The sequence below is a fragment of the Sarcophilus harrisii genome, chromosome 3 (assembly GCF_902635505.1).
Source record: "Sarcophilus harrisii chromosome 3, mSarHar1.11, whole genome shotgun sequence".
In the NCBI taxonomy this organism is placed as follows: domain Eukaryota; kingdom Metazoa; phylum Chordata; class Mammalia; order Dasyuromorphia; family Dasyuridae; genus Sarcophilus; species Sarcophilus harrisii.
The window spans coordinates 501,356,896-501,372,567 of NC_045428.1; the positions used below are offsets into that span (position 1 = coordinate 501,356,896).

The 15,672-nt window shown below is 45.0% G+C and overlaps 1 protein-coding gene across 2 annotated transcripts in view; it reads right to left on the reverse strand.

Moving 5' to 3' along the window:
- Positions 1-3,982: 3,982 nt before the first annotated feature.
- Positions 3,983-15,672, reverse strand: part of PLEKHB1 (pleckstrin homology domain containing B1) — a 36,951-nt gene continuing 25,261 nt past the window's right edge. For both annotated transcript variants that reach the window (XM_031961451.1, XM_031961450.1), the window contains 2 exons: positions 7,362-7,464; positions 3,983-6,663 (listed from right to left, as the gene is read on the reverse strand). In XM_031961451.1, coding sequence (XP_031817311.1) covers positions 6,521-6,663; positions 7,362-7,464 — 246 coding nt within the window. In that variant the 3' untranslated portion in view covers positions 3,983-6,520. The remainder of the gene's footprint in view (positions 6,664-7,361; positions 7,465-15,672) is intronic.

Consider the following 15,672-nt stretch of genomic DNA (forward strand, 5'->3'; position numbering starts at 1 on the left):
AGGAAATATGGATCCACACAGAAAAAAGGTGAAAAGCCCAGGCAAAGTGAAATTTTGTTGTAAATATGCACATTTATAACACATGCTTTCTATGGAAACACAATTAAAATATGTTACCAATAACTGTGCAAATAATATAACTCCTTGAGGGCAAGAATTATCTTATTTTTGCCTTCATATCCCCAGCAACTGGAAATATGACATTATACAATAATTAGGAACTTAATAAATGCTTATTGAATAAATGAATGGGTATAATGGGAAAAGTATTGGATTTGGGATTATGAGAGACCTAGGTTTAAATTATCATCCTAACTCTTACTAGTTAATGGACTGGAGCAAATCTCTAGTTATTTCACCTGTAATCCTTTAAATACATTCCTCTTATGATTGTCATGAAAAAAAATTTTAAAGTAAAAGTAAATTTTAAAACACACAGAATGATTGTGATGGAATAATATTGTGCTATAAGATGACAAAAAGGGTGAGTTCACAAAAACCTGGGAAGACTTATATGAACAGATGCAAAATTAACAAAAACAGAACATTTCATATTGTAATAACAATATTTTAACAATGATCAACAGTGAAAGACTTAGCTACTCTCATGAATAAAATGATCCAAGACAAATTCCAAAGGGCTTGGTGGTGAAAAATATCATCAACCTCTTGAGGGAGAACTAATGAACTCTGAGTGCAGATTGAAACATATTGATTTTCACATTCTTATTTTGTGTTTGTGTGTGTATGTGTGTATGTGTGTTTTAACAAGGCTGATAAGAAAATATATTTTGCATGACTTCATGTATATAATGAGCATCATATTGCTCGTCTATTCAATGAGTGGGGCCTGAAGGAAGAAAGAAAATTTGGAACTCAAAATTTATAAAAAATTTACTTTAAAAAATGAAATACATAAATTGATCTAGGAAAAAAGCACTACAGAAATGTGTGTTATTCTTATTGATACATTATATAGTACCTCCCGAACCCCATTCCAATTTGCTACCTGGACAGAATAGGTGGCCAAAAGAGTATTGATTTGACTAGAGAAAGTGGAAAAATTTATTCGGAATCCTCTTTGGTCTGCGGATGACAGAGGGTTGGAAAGTAGTTGCTAATCAACTTGAGCTCAGAAAAGCAAAGATGAGGTAGGTATGGTACTACCATGAAAAGAGTGTCCTCAGGACCTGGCTTTCAATCTTTGGCTCTGCTATTACTTGTGGGTTGTGAAATATGACTAAATCTTTCTAAAATGGTAAACTCTCTCTAAGGACCTATAATCCTATGCCGGGGAAGTCACTGTCCAGGGTCTGAAAGCTGCTCAAGCAGGTACACAATTATCTTAGTGCAGCAGCCGGGGCCAGATGCAGTGGGGTCCTCATTTTTATGTTGACGACCCGCAGAGCTCCTGATTTAAATGCCCAGTAAGAAACCACGTTTCTCTGGCTATCTTGGTATTGGTCCCCTTCAAAGAGGATTCACGGACTTCTCAGGGAGTGGTTCTGGCCATCCTACGGGGCTGTTAAACTCCTCCTGGCGCCAGACTTGCCGGAAACACACAGTCCATCCTGGGAGAATGGATCTCCCCTCAGGGACCCGCCTGTTTCTGTGCTCCTGGGAGCCTTGTTTCCTTTTCCAGGGAGTCTGCATCTTAGATCAGGTTTTAAGGTTGTTCCGCTTGCAGCCCCTTTTCTTTCTTTTCTTTCTTTTTTTCTTATATTTTTATTTATTTTTTTTTTATTTAATAGCCTTTTATTTACAGGTTATATGCATGGGTAACTTTACAGCATTGACAATTGCCAAACCTCTTGTTCCCAATTTTTCACCTCTTACCCCCCCACCCCCTCCCCTAGATGGCAGGATGACCAGTAGATGTTAAATATATTAAAATATAAATTAGATACACAATAAGTATACATGACCAAAACGTTATTTTGCTGTACAAAAAGAATCAGACTCTGAAATATTGTACAATTAGCTTGTGAAGGAAATCAAAAATGCAGGTGGGCATAAATATAGGGATTGGGAATTCAATGTAATGGTTTTTAGTCATCTCCCAGAGTTCTTTCTCTGGGCGTAGCTGGTTCAGTTCATTACTTGCAGCTCCTTTTCATTTGAGAATACAGGTATATAAAATAAGAGTACAAAGCAGACATTTGCGGGAATAAATCACAGTTTCACTGCCCCCACGCTCCTGTGCGAGCCTGGATGGGGCCGCAAGCTGCAGTGTGAGGAATTTTGTTTTAGATCGCCCGAAGAACCCGACGGCCCGAGTTCGGGCAGGAGAAGCCCTGGCGGTCCGTGAGCGCCGTACGTGAAGGTTCCCTCGGGGGATTGGGCCGCACTCGCTCAGGGCGGCCCCGGAGCCCGGGGCGAGCAGACGGGCTTTCAGCTGAGTCTGGGAATCGCTCGTCACGGAGCAGCTTGTCTGGGAGGGCGGCGAGTTCCCTGCCCCGAGGTCCCGTGAGGGGCTGGATGCCCACGCGGAAGAGACGCCCTTCAGGAAGGCCGCTCTTTGTATGCAGGTCAGGCTCACGCTCGGAGCTCGGGTTCTAAAGATCCGTGCTTTAAAGGGATCAGACGCGCTCGCGGACCGCCAGGGAGACCCCGGGTCCGCAACACGTGCCTGGGACAGACCGGGGCGCTCCGGGGCCGCCTCGGCTTCTGTGGGCTCCCTCCCGGCCCCGGGCAGGGCAGCCAGGCCGCTCTGCGGGCGCTACGCGAGGCTGGCCTCTGGCTGCGGCCGTACCCGACCCTTGCAGCCTGGAAGCCGGGGGGCTGTCCCGGGGGCGCCCCGCCACCTGCTGTCTGCTTCCGGGATAACGCCAGGGGAGGCTGCCGAGAAACCAGGGATGGGGAGAAAGCGGGCCTCGGGGAACATCTGAGCAACCCCTCCCGTGTTACAGATAGGGAAACTGAGGCACACATTACAAACATGGGCCAGACCTACGTGAACCAAGACAAAGGGAAGTGGGAAGGACTGCGAGATCACCGCGTACGCTAACGGCCAAGTAACGATGATCAGCTGGGTGGCCGTGATCAATACGGTGATTCCATAAGGATGAAAAAAATGCCGTCCACCTCCAGAGAGAGAACGAACTCTGAGTGTAAACTACGGTGTAATCCACCATCTTTCTTCCCTCCCCCCCCACCCCCCCGGCCTTTTTTGGATATAATTTCACACGTATAACTGATATCATTGTTTACCTTTTTAGTGAGTGAGAGGAAGAGATAGAATCTTTTGATTTTTAAATCAAAATTTAACAAAGAATAGAATATTAAAATAATTTTTAAAGGGAAAAATGTGAACTATTATAAAAATAATAGCTTTTTGATTTTCAAGATACATGCAAAGATAGTTTTCACTCTTGCAAAACCTCGTGTTCCCAATTTTTCTCCTCTCTTCCCCTCTCCCCTTCCCCTAGACAGCATGTGAGCTATTATTACTAGGACTGGAAAGAACTCTGGGAAATAAAACACCCGTAGTCTTGGGGAGAGATCTTTGAGATTATGGATGCAGAGGTTCTTAACCTGGGGAATATGGATCTCCAAGATATCTGTGGATAGCTTTCAAAGAGACTCAACATGGAATTTTCAATGTTTTGATGACCATATTTCAATATAACTGGTTTCCTTTGCAGACCTAAGTATTTTATTTAATGAATTTTAAAGTCTTACTCTGAGAAGGGGGCCATAGACTTCACCAGACTACCAAAAGTGTCTATAACTCACTAAGATTTAAAAATTCCTGATCTTGCCCAACTGAGACCCAGAGAACAGAACAGTAATCTCACTGGAGCCTCACCTTTTCTCTTTCCCAAACTCCCACAGCCCTTCACAGCCTGATTGGTGCTGATGGGATACAGCAGCTTCTTCCTGAATTAGTTGTGCCATGAAAGCCGCAGGCTTGAACATCAAGGGAAAGTTTTGGGGAAGCAGGCCCAAAGAAGGCTTTTCTCACAAATTCAGGACACCTGGGAGCAGTATCACAGCTGGTTTTATTAGTAGAATCCTGGAGCTTCTGGGTTCCTGTCTACACAGGACAGAACATTACAATCTACACAATTGCCACCACCACCACTTAGCAAAAACCTAAGATGTTCCAGAATGGGGGATCCCCAGGCAGGGAGCCACTACCACTGGGGGAGAGGAAAAATGATCAGAACTGCGGGAAACCCTCGGCACGTCCTTGCAGAATTCTGGAGCTCCCAAGGACCTTCCAGCTCAATTCTCTAGTTTTACAGATGGGGAAATTAAGGCCAAGAGAGGAAGCAAAACTTGCTCATGCTCACAAAGGAAAGGAAGGACAAAGCTGGAACTAGAGCTGAAGGCCTCCTGTTTCCCAAGGCAGGGTCTTTTGCATGACTTTTTTCCACTGGTCAAACGGTGAAGTCAGTGAGAATTGTATCCAATGCCCTCTGCTTTCTCTCTCTGTGTTCTTTTTCCCCTGGAAGCCCTAGTCCCTCTAGGCATCCTTACTAATTCTGACTTCTCCCACTGAAAGCTTGGAGCATATAAGAGACTCATTTGGGGAGGAATTTGCACTTAAAGAGTAATTGAGTAAGGACAGTGATTAATTCGAAGGAGAAAACCTCCAATGGTGGAATTGTAGATGCAAAGGACAGGCAGACAGGAGGAGGAAGACATCAGATGGGTGGGGAGAGGGAGAGTGGGGGGCAGGGGTGGGACTTAGGCCTTCTTGCATTCAGCCCTCCCTCCTTCCTTTAAAAACTGGCTGGGTTTTCTCTCCCATCACAGTTTTTGTGCCGGGCCTATGTTGCGCCAGTGGGATAAAGGACAATTGGGAGAAATTAGGCTGGTGACCTGGCCTGGCTTTGGAGGCCCCTGCTCAGACACAGTACTCCCAATCTCAGGTCAATCTGTATGTGCCAGGGGAAAAAAAGAGTGAAATGGTTACTACGACTGTTTCAAGTTCTCTCCTTTGGTTCTGTATTTTTGAAGTGGGGAAGGGTATGTGTATAATCATTGGTCTAGGGTCCTTCCAAAGGCAGAGAAGATCTTTTGGGAGCTGGCCCTCCTAAACTTAATGTTCTTTCCATCTTGAGACATGTAAGGCATTTTCCCAGAAGCATGTTGTCTGCAGTCCTTGCTAAGCTGGAAGGGCCTTCAGAGATTGTGTCTAGTCCAGCTTCCCTTCTAGGACAGAAGTCCCTTTCACAAGTCTCCCAGGTCAGGAGTCATCCAGCCTACCCTGGAACACCTCCACTGACAGGCAGTTCATTCCCTCCCAAGTAACCTTTTCTATTGTGAGACAGATCTGTTAGTAGCTTCTTCCTTATCTTAATATGGCTTTCTGTCTTCCATCCATCGGTCCTGCCAAACAGAAATGTCTAACCCACGCACTGGGCACTGTGCCTGGCACATAGTAGGGGCTTACTGTATACTAGCTGGCTGACCCCTCCTCCACAGGACAGCTCTCAACATTTGTATTGGCAAGCAGGACTCTTTTTTTCTTTAGAATAAATAGCAAAATTCCTTTAGCTTATCTAGAGATTTTGTGGGGAATGAGAAGATCTAGGCAGATCTCTCCTGACCCTTGGACACCCAGGACTACACATTCTTTTTTGGTTACTAGGGCCCTGATGGCTAGGAAGTAGGTACTTCAGGTTCCAAAGGGGTTCAAGGTATATTTCTCCTCTTCACATCTTGGGGTAGAAGGGGGAGCTCCCTATATACAGCCCTGGCTCTCTGTACTTAAGCTCCCATGTGACAGGCTAACAATTCTTCTGTTACTTTCCAGATTCCTTGCTTGGCAAACGAAACCCAGCCTCCTGCTTCTGACTATTCAAACTTTGGGAAGTAGCTCCCCTCCACCAAGGCCATTCCTTAATCCCCCTGTCCAACATGAGATCCTGGCTGGCAGGGGCAGGGGTGGAGGAGTGAGTGTGGAAAGGAGACTAGTTAAGGGTGTTGGAATGAGGATCTTTTGTGGGTCTCAATCTTTCTCTACTGAACTATATGTTTTTAGGGGAAGGAAAAGAAGGACCTGTGTTTCTGTGTCTGATGGGTATGTATGCTGGAATATCCATGAGAATAATCTGTAAGAATCTGTAAATGTGTTTGATGTGCAGGAGAAAAAGAAGTTTCTGGTTTAATTCCCTGGCTGGGAAGAGTGTGTGTGTGTGTGTGTGTGTGTGTGTGTGTGTGTGTGTGTGTGTAATGGGAATGGATGAAAAAACCAAAAACCATTCAGACCTCTAGACCCAGCTGTGGATGGGGGAATCACTATGGGACACTGTGAGGGTCAAGATATCTTATATCTATTCTAGTAGTTGGGGCACAGAAGGGCATGGACATTGGAGAGACTAGAGATACCAGAGCTTGACCAGAGCAAAGGTTGAGGGAGCAAACCCAGTCCTTAAGATTCTGGGGAGATCAGGACAGGACCATCAAAGAGAAGTTTGTGCCATGGATAGATAGGCACCTAATGAGGGCCAGGGCCAGGATCTCTGTCCAATGGTGGGGAGAATCGTCAGGTGCTCCTGGGTATGTGGACTCAGAACCAGCAGGGCATCCACATGAGGGAACCCAGGGCGGCACCTGTGGCAGCTCCAGCCAACATGCCCATAGCTAGCTCGCCCCCAGTATCTCGGCCATAGTAGGGTGAGTCACGCAGGATGACGTGGGTCACTCCTGGAGCTGTGGAGAAGAAAACAGAGGGGAAAGGAAACTGTGCATTTAAGAAGGAGCTGAGGGAGTTATGGCCTGCCTGGTCTTCAAAGCTCATTCTAAATTTGATCCCTCTGAGAAGCTGAGCCACATATACCCAGCTCCTTTGAACTCACTGTATTTTTGGAACAATATATAAATAGGGCTGCACTCTCTCTCTCTCCGTCAGATGTGGAGAAGATACCTGAGAGCACAGAAGGAAGGATTGGGAGGGGGTCTTGCAGGAACATTATGGGATAAAGGGAAATGAGGAGGGTTGGGGGCCCCAGAGGGAAGAACGCCTGCTTGCAGCCAATCTTAACACCCTGAGGAAGAGTAAGAGGAATTAGGAAGGAGGAAGGGAGGGCTAAGGATAGAATTGGGACCAGGTCTTGAGGTAGGAATTAGGACTCATAAAATCCCAGAATCTCAGAGCTGGAAGGAACCCCAGAAAAAAAAAACTAGCTCAACCCCAAAACTCTGGAGGGTTGAGTACATCAAATGGTAATGACTTTAACTCTGAAAGCTTTTGTAATGGTAATGACCCTAGGTCTTGGGCTTTTCCAAAGACTTTTCCCTCTCTAATCCACCCCCTGCCCTTGGCAAACAACTATGGGGGCTTCCACATCCCTAGACCTCGGAAAACTCCCTCCTCTCCCAGGGTTCAGGGTGCAGGAAAGGATCCATACCTCCATAGGGGGGGCCGTAGTAGCCAGTGCGGATGTAGGTGGCGTCGTGGGCATTGGGCGGCACCATCTGGTAATAGTCATCATAGGGGTCATAGATGCGGACCTGGGGACAGAGTCAAAGTTCGAAAGTGGGGAGGCAGAGATTTCTATCCCAGCCCTCAGGGTCTTCAAACTCTCCCAATTTCCTCCCCATAAGTTTCCATCATCAACCTAAGTATAGTCTGTCGCTGGCTCATCCCTCATCCTGACCCCAGCCTTGAACTCTGGTCTTCTTCTCCCTGGTCCAAAGTCCTCATTCTGCCTTCTGAGACCCACTTCACACCCCAAAGCACTATTTGTCTTGTTTCTCAGCCTCTCCTACTAAATGGCTGCACCTTTCAAGGGGACAACTCAGGGGAAAGGTCACTTTGTCTATTTTAGTGGAGGAAGGGGAAGGGAAGAGAAGTCACATAATGAATCTGGGGCAGCCACAGCTAAAGTTCATGCTGTGTCTTTGAGCCTCCCTAAGAAACAGCTCTGATGGGAGCGATGGAGAAGAAACTCCTGGTCTTGTAACAGTCTTCTAGAAAACAGCCCTTCTTTCCCAATTAGGCCAGTTGTGGAATGTGAGCCCCACAAACAGACTAAGTACTTCCTGGGGGCGAGTTTTATTCCTCCTGTATCTCCCATAGCAACTATATAAGAACATGATCAGGGAAATGCCGAGAACAAAACAGAAAAAAACGTTTTTCTTTATATGCCCCCCAGGAGGAAGCCAGCGGGCCTTCCCCTCTCTCCATGGTCCTGAAATCCATCTTTGTGATTCTACCTTTTATGAGTAGCTCTTAGGCTTCTCTTATCAGTTTAGTGTCTCACTTGTCCCTTGATGCACATAAAAAAGGGGCACACAGCTCTGTGAAAGAGCCAGTGCAAAAGTGATTGCTCTCCATTTAAAGAGGAGGAAGCTGAAGATCAGAAAACTGACTTCACTGAAAGTCATGTAGCCATTAAGGGAGAGTCAATGCAATTCTCTGGAGGAATTGAAAGAATATTGAAATCAGACTCATCCCTTTAATAGGAGGGACAGGGGCTAAAAAGGCCAAAGAAAGGACGTGGGAATGGTGAGGCTTTTCTTTAACCTCCAGACATGCACATGTGGACAAAATACTGGTGTGCAAGGATAGCAGAACGGGTGCTAGAGGGAAACAAAGATTAGCAAAGAGACAGAAATATAAAGACCCAGAAGGAGATAGAAATCAATTTAACTCAACAAATACTTACTGGTTGTCTACTGTAGGTGAACCCTTACCCTTGATGCTGGAGAAGGTACATAGCTAAGAGCTAATTCAATTAAGAATTTATTAAGCAACTACTATATGCAAGGCATTGTTCTTTCCCTCAAGGATCTAACATTGTATTGAGAGATATACCATATACACAGATATATTAATACATGGTGATTTAAGGAGGGATATAACTCTAGCTTCTAAAGGGATCAAGAAAAATATCATTTAAGAAATGAGACTGAAGTGTCACCTTGAATAAAAGTGTTACCTTCCAAAAAGTGAACATGGCAAGGGAGTATATCCCAAGCATGGGAGATATTTTCTATAAAACAAGAGCATGAGGATAGAGAGACAGAAAGAGGCTATGGACACAAAAATTGATACATACAGTCACATACAGCCAGAACTAGAGTCAGAGAGACAATGAAGAGGATACTAATCCAATGGGGCCATTTATCATTAGACTGGGTACCTAGATATGAGTCTATCCTACTGTCATTTATCCCTCTCTCCATCCATCAGAACTGACAATCCAACCTAATGTAGAGCGACTGGAGGCTGAAGTCAAAGCCAGAACCAGATTTTCATGGTCTTTCACAGGATTTAATAATTACCCACATTCTGTGGCCCCCTCATCTACAAACATACACAGCCCTGGACTTTGGAATTGGGGATATTTAAAAATACAGGAGCTCCCCCCAACCCTTAAGATAAGCTCCAACACTCTTAGGCCTTTCCTTCAAGATCCTCCACCATTTGACTTCAAACTCTCTAGTCACATTTACATCAATCTCTCATCTCATGCTATCATATTGGAGTCTGTTTCTTCCCAATAAGGAAATGCCCCTTCAGGTGCAAGTGGCTCAAATCTTTTTCCAGTCTTACTGTTGTTTCCCATAACATAGCTGGTTTATTTCAGCCTCTCATCCTTCCCTTTCTTTAAAGTCCACTTCTGGAGGTTCCTCTTCCAAGAATCTTTGTCTACTGCCTATAATCAGGGGGGCTTTCTCTCTCTTCTCATTCTCCAATGCTGTGTGGTGTGTGTGTGTGCTTGTGTGTGTGTTTTAGACAAATTCTGTAGCCTATGGGTAAAATGTTGTATATGAAGTTAGGAAGACCCAGATTAAAATCTTTTCCCCAATACTAGTTGTGTGAGCTTCCTCATATACAAAAATAAAAGAATTCCCAGAATACTTACCTCCTAAAATTGTTGAGGTTCAAAAAAAATAATGCATGTAAAATAATTTGCAAATACTTAAGCTTTATGTAAATGTCATCTATTATTATGAGTTATATCTGTATCCATCATTAAATTGGGAGCTCCCTAGGAATTTTTATTCCTGCAACAACAGGCACAAAATATGCCCTCAGCTGACTAAGGGGAAGTGGGTAGAAGAAATCTTCTCTTTTGGGAAGAGACAGAGACCCCAGACCACTGCCACAAGATGCTTTGTAGAATGACCGCCAGGTGGTTTTGAAGGAGGAACATAGTAGAATAGACAAAGGGAAGCATTTACTACAGTTCATTATCTCATAGCTTTCTATTTTAATTATTTTACTATCTAAGCCCTGAAAGACTGCAAATGCTATCAGTTCCCTCTAAGTTCAGTGCTCTGGGGACAAATTTCTTGTTTCCCTACCCTAGTTAAAACAAACTTCTATGATTTCTGGGTCAGTGTCTTTGTGTCTTCTGAAATGTAAAGCCTTAAATACAGCAAGTAACATAATTATACTCATCAGAATGTAAGCTCCTAGAGGGCAGACATGGTCTTATTTTTTTTTGAATCTATCTTTGGTGTTTAGCTTTAATACAAGGACTTGTACAAAACCTCCTACATAGTAGGCACTTAATAAAGGATTAACTGGGTAATGAGGAAAAGATCAAGGGACACTGCTACAATGGGAACAGAGAGTAGTTGCATTGGTTCATAAGCAAGAGAAAGAAGGCAAGAAACTCATTGCTAGAGAGATTCTGAGTTACAGATGTTGGGGATGGAGTAGATCTGATCAGAGTTCCAAGGTAAGGATGTTGTTTTTTTCTTTTAAAAATTGTTCATGTTTGTATGAATAAAATATCTAATGTGAAAAACAAAACAAAGAGGCAGTTTGGCCTTATCTCTCTTTTTTACAAAAGAGAATGACACTCAGAGAGCTGGAGTGACTTCTAGGTCACACAGATAACAGGCGGAGAGCTCTTACTCCAAAGCCAATGCTCTTCTCACCAGGAAGGAAGCTGATGCCCCCCAAAGAGAAGGGACTTGCTCAGTCCCCCAGCCAAGTGAATAGAAACCACCTCCAACAGGTCCGGCACTAGGTGGCGCCTTAGTGCACGGAGCGCCGGACCCGAATCAGGCCGACTTGCCATCGGATTTGGCTTCAGATACTGAGTAGCAGCTGGCGGTGTGGACCCAGCTTAAATCACGTAGCCTCCGTCTGCCTCAGCCTCCCTATCTGTAAAATGGGGACCCTAATAGCACTGACCTCTCAGCGTTATTGTAAGGGCCTAATCAGACAATACTTATTCAATGCTTTAAAAACCTTAATGTGGATATAAATGCCAATTATTATTATTACTCTTATTGTTAAGGGAAGTTTTGGCTACATACGTTGTGTGAGTTTTGCAGATTTTCTTTAAATCACAAGGAATCTCGAAAGAACAAATTCTATTTTAAGATTTTGGGTGTGTAAAAAATTTCATTGAAAACATTTTTTTGGAGAATGGTTAGTTAAATTGTGGTATATGAATGTTATGGAATATTATTGTTCTGTAAGAAATAACCAGCAGGATGAATACAGAGAAGCGTGGAAAGAATTACATGAACTGATGCTGAGTGAAATGAGCAGAGCCAAGAGATCATTATATACGTCAACAACGATACTGTATGAAGATGTAATCTGATGGAAGTGGATTTCTTTGACAAAGAGACCTAATTCAGTTTCAATTGATCAAGGATGGACAGAAGCAGCTACACCCAAAGAAAGAACAGTGGGAAATGAATGTAAACTGTTTGCATTTTTGTTTTTCTTCCCGGGTTATTGTTACCTTCTGAATCCAATTCTCCCCGTGCAACAAGAAAACTGTTTGGTTCTGCACACATATATTTTATCTAGGTTATACTAGGACATATCCAACATGTATAGGACTGCTTGCCATCTAGGGGAGGGGGTGGAGGGTGGGAGGGAAAAATCGGAACAGAAGTGAGTGCAAGGGATAATGTTGTAAAAAAAATTACCCTGGCATGGGTTCTGTCAATAAAAAGTTACTATAATTAAAAAAAAAAAAAGAAAACATATTTTTTTGCTTGCTATTATGGCCGATACTGCATAAGGATAGTAGCACTTACCTTCCCACGTTGTTGTGAGATATGTCTAAGGTGCTTTGCAAATCTCAAAGCGCTATGTAAAAGGCTATTTTTATTGTACATTTCCGACGGGACATTTATTAAATATGGACTACGTGTCTGGCCCTCGCGCCAGGAACAAAGACAGAAAGGAAAGGAAAGGCATTCCCCGCCCTTACAAAGTTCACATTCTCCTGGGGGGCAGGGGATGATGCACGGTATGCACATGGATAAATGAATACAAGAGGGTTTAAGGAGAGCTTTCCCCCCCACAGAACACAGGAGGGAGAACGCGCCTCTAAGCGGGAGTCACCAAGCAGGCTTTTGGTGGGAGGGCTGGGACTAACGCACACACTAACAGTCCGCAGGTGTGAGGTAACCCCTGTGCCTACTGCGCGTGCTCAGCCCTGGACCCCTTCCCTCCCGGCTCGCCGCCTTTCCCTCAGAGCTGGGGACTCTGAGGTAAGCCTGAGATCAGAAGTACATGCAAATGAGATGCCCGAGAAGCTGGGGACTTACTTCCCTGCCAGCCCTTCTTCCGTGCCCATCCTTCTGCAGGTGCCCCCGGGGACTAAGCAAGACTCGGTCTCTGACGGAAAAGGGTTAATTTATGGGCGGAAGCCTGCTCTGGGCGCGCGCTGGGCGGCCCTCCCTAGTGCAGAAACATCGGAGCGGACTGCCTGCCCCACTTCTGATCCCCACGGCTCCGGACACATGCAGAGCGCAGGGATATTTAAGGGGAATTTTCCACCTTTTCCTAGTTTGATACTTGAGAGTCTCGTCCACCAGCCATGATTTTTGCCAGTTCTTACTTGCCTTTTTGCATCCAAAGAGCTTAAAACGGTGCTTTGGCCATAAGAAAGGTTTAATAAATAATAAATGTCTCATTCACTCACTCACTCGTCAGGATTCAGGGGTAGGGTCCTCTGCCCTCTGACCTGCTCCCTCCAGGGAGAATCACGGCCCTTATCCATCCCACCCCACGCCCAGCCACCCGCTCCCCCAAACTCCCCTTCCCTCCTCCTTAACCCCGACTCTGCCCAAGTTCTCACACCCACCCTCTGAGCCTTGTGCCAAGATAACCCAGGAGCTGATCTGCCCCCAGAGCACACCTGACTCCTGTTTTGCTGCCCAGCCCTCGCCCACCCCCGATACCAGACACTGCTGATGCCTAACTTGCCTCCCTCTGGCCCAAGTCTGATCCTACTCATTCCTGGGTTCTGACCTACAACGAGGGGACCCGCCACATACACTATGCAAGGATCAAGTGAAGGAAGGAGGAGTGTTTCACCTCGGGAAGTCTTGGGGGAATATGGCGGCCACTGTTGGGCATTTGAAGCCTGCAGGGATGAAGCTTGTTCTACTTGGTCCAGAAGCACATGGAGCAGCAAGATGGGGCTGGGGGGTGGTATGGAGGATGTGGTATAAAGAAAGATTTTGGCTCAATATAGACATAAGCACAGAGTAGTGAAAAATTGCTATTGTTCAGTCCTGTGAACTGTTCCGTTCATTTTGGGTTTTTCTGAACAGAGATACAGTGGTTTGCCACTGCTTTTTCCAGATGAGAAAACAGGCAGAGTAAACTGACTTGCCCAGGGTCCTACCTTGCCCAGGTAAGAAGTATCTGAGATCCAACTTGAATTAAGGTTTTCCTGACTTGGAATCTCTAAACTCTGTACCACCTAGCTGCTCCAGGAAATAAGAGACTGAGGTTTAAATCCCAGCTCAGACCTTTCCTGGCTGTGTAACTGTAGCCAAGAGGCAACTTCTCTGCACCTCAGTTTTCTTATCTGTAAAGAGGGATAATAATCCCTTGGCTTACTTACTTCCCAGAGTTGTCCTGAAGCTCATCTGAGATAATGCATGAAAAGCCTTGATTCCCCCAAAGTGCCATCTCTATGTGTTCAAGATTATAATTCATTAGCACTATCAAAAATAGAAGGAAGACTCTCAACAAATATCCAGTTGCTATATATTGGCTGGATTTACCCCTTGCTGGGCATGTTGTAGTAAGGATTCTGATTCAGATATTATTATAATGATGATAATAATAATAATAAAAGCTAGTATTTACATGGTGCTTTAAGGTTTGATATATATGGTAACTCATTTGATCCTCACAACAAATCTGGGAAGCAGATGGTATTATTATTATTCCCATTTTAAAAATAGATCAACTGAATCAGAGATTTAGTGACTGGCCTAGGATTAGGTCCCTTCCAATTCTGAAAGTATGGTATTTTCTGAGAAGATTCTTCCCCTTGCCTCCTGCTCTCTCTTTCTCTATGGTCCACGTCCCTTCTCATCCAGAGGCTGATGGTATCTCCCCTTCCATCCCTCCATGCACAGGGCTGGCTCTGACCAAGTCTCCCCTGCTCTTTTACCTACTATAGCTCTCTTCAGCCCTTAAGTGATAAGCCTGTGCTTGAAGAAGCACCTTCAAGATGCCATGAAGATCAACCTCATCTCACAGTGCTCCCTTTTTACCTTATCCTTGAGGAATGCTAGAAGAGCACCCCCTCCCAACTTCCGTGCCCACAGACATCAGACTTGGCTCAGTTTGCTCCCTTCCCCTTCCCTCAGCTCCCAGGCCCAGCTGCAGCCCTATATTCCTCTAAGAAGCCCTCCTTGGGGCTCCACAAGGATCTGCGCTTCCCTCCCCTTCTGTTCCCACAAGGCAGCTCCAAGTACCCAGATTCTCTTGCTGTCTCCAAAGCCAGAGTTCCCCTGAAGGGGCTGACTCTGTGGCCTCTTACAAGAATCAGAGCCCCTCTTATGTTTCCTCTTCTTTTCCCACGTCCCTAGCAGCCCAGCCGGACCTTTCCCCAAAGCCCTCTCGCATGCAGCTTACTCAGGTAGGCACAGGTGCGTGTCTGCAGCACACATCTGCATGTACAAGCACACAAGGGCCTGAGCGTCCTGGCCACGTGCCTCCACGACTATCTCTGTGCTCACACCGCCAGCGCTATCAACTTGGAAATCTAAACCCAAGGCCAGAAAGGATCAGTAACTGCTCTGGGAGACAGAGAGCAGGGGTATCAGCCTCCGGAACATTTCAGAGAACCTACAGTCACAAAACGTCAGCGCTGGGAGGGCCTTTTCAGACTGTTTGATCCAGCCTCATCAAAATGGAGGTTTAGACACAGCCCACGTAAGTCAGGGGCCGAGGACAGTAAGACTATCCCCTTCTTCATTTGGGACTCTAAGATTTGTAAATTCATGCAGGTAAAAAGTCACATTTACTCTTTTGTTTGTCATAGCAATTTCTATAAAATCTCAAAGTTGGAAGGGACATTAAGGGCCTAATCAATCAAATCAATAAACATTATTTGGTGCTTGCTTTGTACGGGGCATTATGGTAAGCTAGTCCGTCCAACCTGTACAGTCTAACCATCTTTACAACATTGCCCCGAACAGAGATTTTTTGTGACCGAGGGCTCAATGCACTGCCTCCTGAGGCACTTTGGGACAGTTCTAATTTGGGGAAAATTTTCTCTTAGATTGAGCCAAAATTGTTCTTTCTGTCTACTAAAGACTGAATGGGGGACAGCAGCAGGTGCAGCTAGGACAGTGATCACTAAAAGCCAGTAATGGTTCATAAAAAACTATTTATACTAAACTACTCTCATTTCCTTTTTTGATTCACCAACACCTGGATTGGTAGATCAAAGGAATGAATGTCTCAGATCCAACTGATAACTGTAT